This window comes from Protobothrops mucrosquamatus, unplaced genomic scaffold, assembly GCF_001527695.2.
Source record: "Protobothrops mucrosquamatus isolate PMUCROS unplaced genomic scaffold, P.Mucros_1.0 scaffold2333, whole genome shotgun sequence".
Taxonomy (NCBI): domain Eukaryota; kingdom Metazoa; phylum Chordata; class Lepidosauria; order Squamata; family Viperidae; genus Protobothrops; species Protobothrops mucrosquamatus.
In genome coordinates, this window is record NW_015388415.1 from 14,542 (window position 1) to 21,704 (window position 7,163).

A 7,163-nucleotide genomic window follows, 5' to 3' on the forward strand; every position below is an offset into this window, starting at 1 on the left:
GTACATAGAAGAATGCCTATATATATTACTACATAAAAGCTGGTATAGGTAGCCCTTGAGTTAAAACAGTTCATTTAGTGACTATTTGAAGGTGTAACAGCACTGAAGAAAGCTTACAATTGCAACATCCTCATGACATGTGATTAAAGTTCAGAAGCTGACAACTGACTCGTACTTATGACGGTTGCAGTGTCCTGGGGTCAGGTGATTGCATTTTGTGACCTGACAAGCGAAGTCAATGGGGAAGCGACATTCACTTAAGAACTATGTTACTAACTCAACATTTGCAGTTAACAAATGAAGCAAGAAAAGTCATTAAATTGGGCAAAACTCACTTAACAAAATGCCTCGCTTAGCAACAGAAGCTCTGGACTCAAATGTGGCCATTAAGTCAAGGACTACCTGTAATATATATAGCCATTCGCCCCGAAAGCTAGCTTACCATGGGCACACCCTTATAATGGCACCCCCCCTCATGGGGGGGGGGTCCTTTTGGTGTTTAGAACAGCCCAGGAAGCTAGAAGTAAAACACATAACAACTGCACAAATATATAAAACACTACAACATTGCATCAAAGCAGAGGTCCTTTTACTGGACACTGGAAGGTTGGTCTTCAACTCAAGACGGGAATCCATGTGGCTGGTCCAGATGAGTCTGAACTTCGTGGATCCTTGGCAGTTGTTCCAAGAGACATGTGGCCCTCCCACCCACCCAAACAAGCTCACAGCTATCTCCAAAGCCTCCCACCACCCAGTTGCAGCTACTCCGCCGTCGTCAGTAGCAGAACGCCATGGGTTCCAGCGTCAGGAAGCGGACGTGCATCTTGGTCTCTATGTCGATTCCTTCCCATATCTGGCATCAGAACGAAAGGAAAAACAGTTAGAGGAGAAAACAATTTCTGATCTTGCAAATCTTCAGTCGTACTTCAGAAAGGAGCAAATGTTACATTCCAGAATGACTCACAGTTGATTGGCCTTAGATTTTCCCCAAAAAATAGCTGGTGGGAGAGAGATTCGCTCCAAAGGGGATGCATGGACTCCCCTACCTTTGCTTGGTCCTGCGTGAGGTAGCTTCCTCTTGTGAACCTTTTGCCCACCTCCCTTAAGGAGGACTCTTTTCTGCTTTCCTAACCCTACCACCCTTGTAAAGTTCGTAACACCTTTCTCCAATTTCAAGTTGAATTGAAATAGTCCACTGAACAAACAGGCACCAGGGTTGTCTACTCCTACAGAGCTGAAGATAGTTGGGATTCCCATCTTCTGTTCTGGCTCCTATGCTTGAGAAGCCACAAGGCCAGGGGCCACGGATGAGAGGCCTGGGGGGCTGAGATTAGGGAAGGCAAGATCTGAAACGCACTAAGCTTGGTCGTTACAGCAGGTCCCTTTTCAATCCCTAAATTAAGCATAATCATCCATTATCCTGCTTCGATGTTTGCTCAACCAGGAAGCTCCATGGATATGCTTGAGACAAATCACTATTTAGCTCCAATTATTTTCCTCTGAGTCAAACTTCTGAAGTTTGACCTTTTTCCTAGAACTGACACAAGAGTAGGCCAAGTCAACTAGTACCTTCCATCCATCTTCACGTTGCCTTGGCCTAAGACGACATGTAGATCTCAATGTAATAATCAGCTTCTTCAGTGCCATTGTGACTCAATCAAAGGACTATCTGTACTCTACCCACATAGCAGTTTTTGCAAGATAGCAAAAGAAAGGATTGAGTGATGTCCAGTGAATTTCCAGCCCTAATCCACCATCTCTCCCCAACGCTGATTATTTGGGAGAGTTTGTATTGGAAAAACCTGACTGGAGATTTTTTCTGTGAATTTGGAAATGAGTATTAAAAAAACAAACTGCAGGGGGTTTGCTTGGCAGAGCTGAGTAGAGATACGGGCAGGACGCCAGCCTCGTCTTTCTAAGCCAATAAAAATGCAAAAAGATCGACTCACCTTCAGGAAATCATCAAATGTGATCCCTTCGTAGACTTGATCCGGCTCCTAAGATTAGGAAGGAAAAGAGATTCATTTCAGGAAGGGAAAATAAAAAGGAAATAATCAGACAAAGTAGAAAAGGAAATACGCCCTAACATGCAGGAAATTCGGACAATGAAATTTGAATTAAAATCAGGGATATCTTTATTAGGTCTGATGCCAGGGGATATAAATGAAAATTAAGGCATTAGCTGACAGCGGCAAGAATCACATTGGCACAACATTGGGGAAGGAAAACTGTCCTGTCCGTATAGGATTTGAAGATTAAAATGAAAGAATATACAGCCATGGAAAAACTGTCTGAATATATTCACAGCAGAAGTCTAACCAAATTCACACAGGGGTGCTTTCCTTACATGCAACATATCAAGCTAAAACACCTAAAATGTGGTTTTTGGTGAAAAAGAAACTGTGTATAATAGTAAAAAATGATGCAAACAGAAATGTTCAAAGTATAAAAATATTTAACTAACAATCAGTTAAAATGGCTGGAGGAAAAAGAGAAGGGTATAGAAAGAGAAGGAGCTACCAGAATGCCCGTTTTATAATAGTTTTGAAAAAAACATTCTTTTTAAACTAAATCCTTTAAGTATGTGTAGGTATCTTTTTCTTTGCTTACCTTTTTATTTATTTATTATGTATTAATTCAAATTCTATGGCTCCCGTCTCAAGAGGTTATTGTGAGAACAAAATTAAACATTGCAACAACGCAACAATTACGTTTGCATGTTTTTACTTAACTAATAAAAAATATTGTTTCAAAAAAGCCAAAAATCCAATAGTTGTTTTTTTTTAAGGTTACATCTATTTCAGCCAGAAATAATATTTCAGAACTGTTGTTGAGGTCTTCGTGCTGTTATTTAAACATATTGTTCTATTTGAGGCTGAAGGAATCAACATGCATTAACTCGACTTTTAAGATTTAATATTTTCAGATGTTTCGATTCTTTTGAGATTTATCTCTTGCATGTGGGAGTTGAGATCTGCACAATGGAAATGCATTTATAGCCAAGAGACTTACTGTATTGTTCAGCCCTGGAAAGACAAACATATGGCTGCAACTATTCTGTGGTTTGCACAATTGATGAATATAGATTAGCTGTGAATGTCTGTAATGAATCATCACTTCACTTCCGTTTATGGATATAGACCTTCTGTAAATATATATCCTGCATGTTTTCATTTCTTTTTTTAGCTTGTCCCTTTAGAATTTGGTGCTTTCTTTTTTTGTATTTATTTAATTAGAAAAAGGGATAAAAGAGGCTGTATTTTTTTTTCTTTACACAAGCCTCCAGGGGGCACTTGGAAGGGGGGGGGAGTCACAAGGGCAATTGTGATCATCCTATCAAAGCCTACCTGTTTTTTACATGGGTTGCATGAAGGATTGTGTTAACTTTTATTAATAAAGTTGCTAATATTTCTGCAAAAGTCTTTTTTATACCATTTGGCCTGTACATTTATAGTCAGCATGACACGACATAAGGAAAAAGAGGCAAGGAGGGAGAAGGAAAACTTAACACACTGGATAACTACTAGGTCTCTTAAATTATTCAACCGGTGAGATATCACACGATGAGTATTTTTACTCGAGTGGGTATACGATGGCTCTGCTGCATTCATTTCACTTTTAGCAACAGTTATGTTACAAAAAGCGTTTTTTTTCTATTTATGATACGTATAATACCCCCATCTTTCTCCATGGATTACAAGCAAAAAAAGATATTGCAGGGAGGGAAAGAGGGAGGGAGGGAGAGATGAAACAAAGAAGAGATATAGAGAGATGGATAAAAAAATGGATAAGGAGAAATATAGATGAGATAAAGAGATGTAAAATGTGAAGCTATAGACAGATGAAAGAGAGAAAAGGTGGATAAAGAAAAGACATAGATGAAATAGAGATGGATGGATGGGTAGATAGGTAGATGATATAGACAGACAGATAATGAACAAAGAACAAAATAGTAACAGAGGCAGAAAACCTGTCCGGATGTTGCTAAACTACAACTCCCAGCAGCCTCAGGCCAGAGTAAGGGATGCTGGGGACTGTGGTCCAACAGCATCTGGAAATCTATGTTTGGCACCATCTCTAATTTTCTTCTATCGTGCTCTTGATAAAGATTAGTGAATGAAAGAAGTTGACATGAGGATCAAGATGAATCCCCCTTGAAGGCACCAAAGACCTTAGCCAAGCTCTTCATCGTTTCTCCTCCTCAGGTTTTCCAATATTACTTGGGGGATCTCCATCTTCTGAAATGCTCCGTGTAGTTGCTCCTAAAGTTGGCCTGTGTTGTGTCAGACCCGGGCACAGCTACCCAACCCTTCTGATTGTGGCACTGAAAGCCAGAGTGGAAAGACACACATCTGAGAAAGTCCTCAGTGCATCCTCAGAGCCAACCCAAGGACCCAGGTGATGGTCCTACGAGCAAAGAATTCACGGCTTCCAAACAACATCCTTTGTGTAGCCGTGCAAGCCCATTGTGTGAAGGTGTGGTATCTTAGAACACCTACATCCCCCGTGGAAGACAACCCAATCAGGTATAAAATCCCAGCCATTTGAAAGAGAAATGGCAATAGACCAACATAAGGTTGACCTTGGAGAAGATAGAGATTGTTAGCAAAATGGAGGGGTCAGCTCAAGAAACAAGACCACGTCAGAACGAAATTTAACTAGGATGGATGGATGGATGGATGGGATGGATGAACAAACTAAAGGTGGAGCATCTGTTTGGGCAAGGGTCTTCAAACTTGGCCCTTTGATGACTTGTGGACTTCAACTCCCAGAATTCCTCAGCCAGCATGCCTGGCTGAGGAATTCTGGGAGTTGAAGTCCACAAGTCATCAAAGGGCCAAGTTTGAAGACCCCTGTGTTTGGGGAAAGAACTCTCCCACGCTTGATGGCCAAGCTGCAGCCCCTTTTCCTGTTCTTGAGGACCAATCTCAACCTACCATCTGTCCCACGCAGATGCTAGCAGCCTCCATCATGGCTCCATCCGCTATGGATCTCACGGATTCCTTATCCAGGTGGGGGTTTCCTGAGAGCATCTGTTGGACCACCTGGCCAGGAGAAGCAAGTAAAACCGGTTGCAGAAGCAGCAGCAGCAGCAGATCACCGAAAGAGCAACAGGTTGAGTGGAAGGCCAAAGTGATACTTTACATTTCTGTATTCCTGCAAGGTGATCTTCCCATCACTGTCTCCATCGTACATATGGAAGAGGACTGGAAGATACAAAAGAGGAAAAAAATAAGCCTGAAAACCAAATGCAAAATAAACATCCATCCTAACTGCTCAATCCACTGAGGTGCAATAAGTAAAACCATCCTGGGTTGATACCCATAAGGCAAGTTTTAGTGCATCTTGGTAGATTGTTATCGTCCCCAAGGTTATGGCCAGAGTCCGTAGTATTGTCTGGGACGCTACACATCCTCTTCATGACCTGTTTTCCTTGTTACCTTCTGGGAGGGGGAGGGGCTTTGTGCTATCCGAAGCAGAACATCTAGATTCTGTAATAGTACCATATAGTCCCAATCTTGTTAACTCTCAAGACTCTTTTTTCCCATATGTATTCAAAATATACTGTGATTAATATGTGTGTGTGTCTGTCTGTCTGTGTGTCTGTCTCTGTGTGTGCATGCACGGAAGAGGCCATCAACCTGCAGGATAGATGGATGGATGGATGGAGAGAGCCAGGGAGACAGAAAGATAAAGAGAGAGACAGGCAGGCAGGCAGGCAGAAAGGTAGGTAGGTAGGTAGGTGGGTAGGTAGGTAGATGGATGGATGGATGGATGATAGATAGGTAGATGGATGATAGATAGATAGATAGATAGATAGATAGATAGATAGATAGATAGATAGATAGATAGACAGATAGTAAAATCAGAAGTGAATAACCAGCAGAAATTCTGGCCCCAAATTAATACCCTTTCTTACAGTTGCTGCCTAAAATACAATGAAACATTGCCCAAATAAGCCCTCTTTCACACACACACACACACACACACACACACACACACACACACACACACACACACACAAACACCCCCACACTGATGGGGTTACAAAAAAAGAGGATTCCCCCCCTCCATTTACATTTCAACTTCTGCTTCCTGGAACGGTCCAGCTGCTCCTCGTCCATATTCAACTCGATGGGGCGGAAGTTGGACATGACGGTCAGGAAATCTTCAAAGTTGATTTCGTCCACGAAGCCCCCGGAGGCTCCCCGCAGATTCCTGGGGGCAGAGAAGGAGTCAGTGTCCAGTGTGCTGACCGCTTGCCCCCAACGCCGAGCGAGCTTGTAAAAAGTCTTAAGACGGAGCTAAAGGTCTAAGGAGAGTCTCGGTCCTCTGGATTATCCCAAAGGTGATTTTTTTTTTTTCAGGAGGCAACTGGACTTTCTTGTTTTTTCTTTGAAGACGTTTCGCTTGTCGTCCCAGAAGCTTCTTCAGCTCTGATTGGAGGGTGAAGCTGACTCTGACCGGATGGAGCTGAGGAAGCTTCTGGGAGGAGAAGCGAAACGTCTTCAAAGAAAAACAAGAAAGTCCAGTGGCCTCTTTTAAAAAAACACCTTTGGGATAACTTAGACTTAGCTGCAGAGACCAGGGAGATGTCTGGCTTATTCTAAGCCCATCATGCGACGCCTACTTTTTATTAACAATGGTCAGAGTCTGGACCTTGACAAACATCTTCTGGGCAGTTGGTAACACAAAGCTAAAGCACAAGTTAGTCCTTGACTTACAACAGTTTGTTTACTGACCGAACGAAGTTACGACAGCACGGAAGGGACTTCTGAGCGTTTTTCACACTTATGACCGTTGCAGCCTCCCCGTGGTCACGTGATCAAAATTCAGAGGCTTGGCCACTGACTCGTACTTCTGACGGTTGCAGCGTGCCAGGGGAGTTGTGTGATTTCCCCTTTTGTGACCTTCTGACTAGCAGTGGGGTAGCTGGATCCACTTAACTGCTGTGTTGCTAACTTAGTTAACTGCACCGATTCAAACAACAACGGTGGCAGGTAAGGCTGTAAAATGGGGCAAAATTCACTTAACAAAGTGTCTCGCTTACCCACAGAAAGTTTGGGGTCAGTTGTGGTTGTGAGTCAAGGACTACCCATAGAGGTATGTGCCACCAGCTTACAACCTCACAGTTTTATTACATGTGTTCTGTTTTCCTGTTT

General features: G+C 42.5%; 1 protein-coding gene across 1 annotated transcript in view; it reads right to left on the reverse strand.

Annotated features, from left to right (window-relative positions):
* Positions 1–707: 707 nt before the first annotated feature.
* LOC107295428 (calcineurin B homologous protein 3-like) overlaps positions 708–7,163 on the reverse strand; it is a 20,640-nt gene continuing 14,184 nt past the window's right edge. Inside the window, exons 3-7 of the mRNA XM_015824743.1 lie at positions 6,080–6,219; positions 5,146–5,207; positions 4,938–5,045; positions 1,950–1,997; positions 708–853 (exon numbers count right to left, since the gene is read on the reverse strand). Of these exons, the coding sequence (XP_015680229.1) occupies positions 776–853; positions 1,950–1,997; positions 4,938–5,045; positions 5,146–5,207; positions 6,080–6,219 (436 nt within the window). The 3' untranslated portion in view covers positions 708–775. The remainder of the gene's footprint in view (positions 854–1,949; positions 1,998–4,937; positions 5,046–5,145; positions 5,208–6,079; positions 6,220–7,163) is intronic.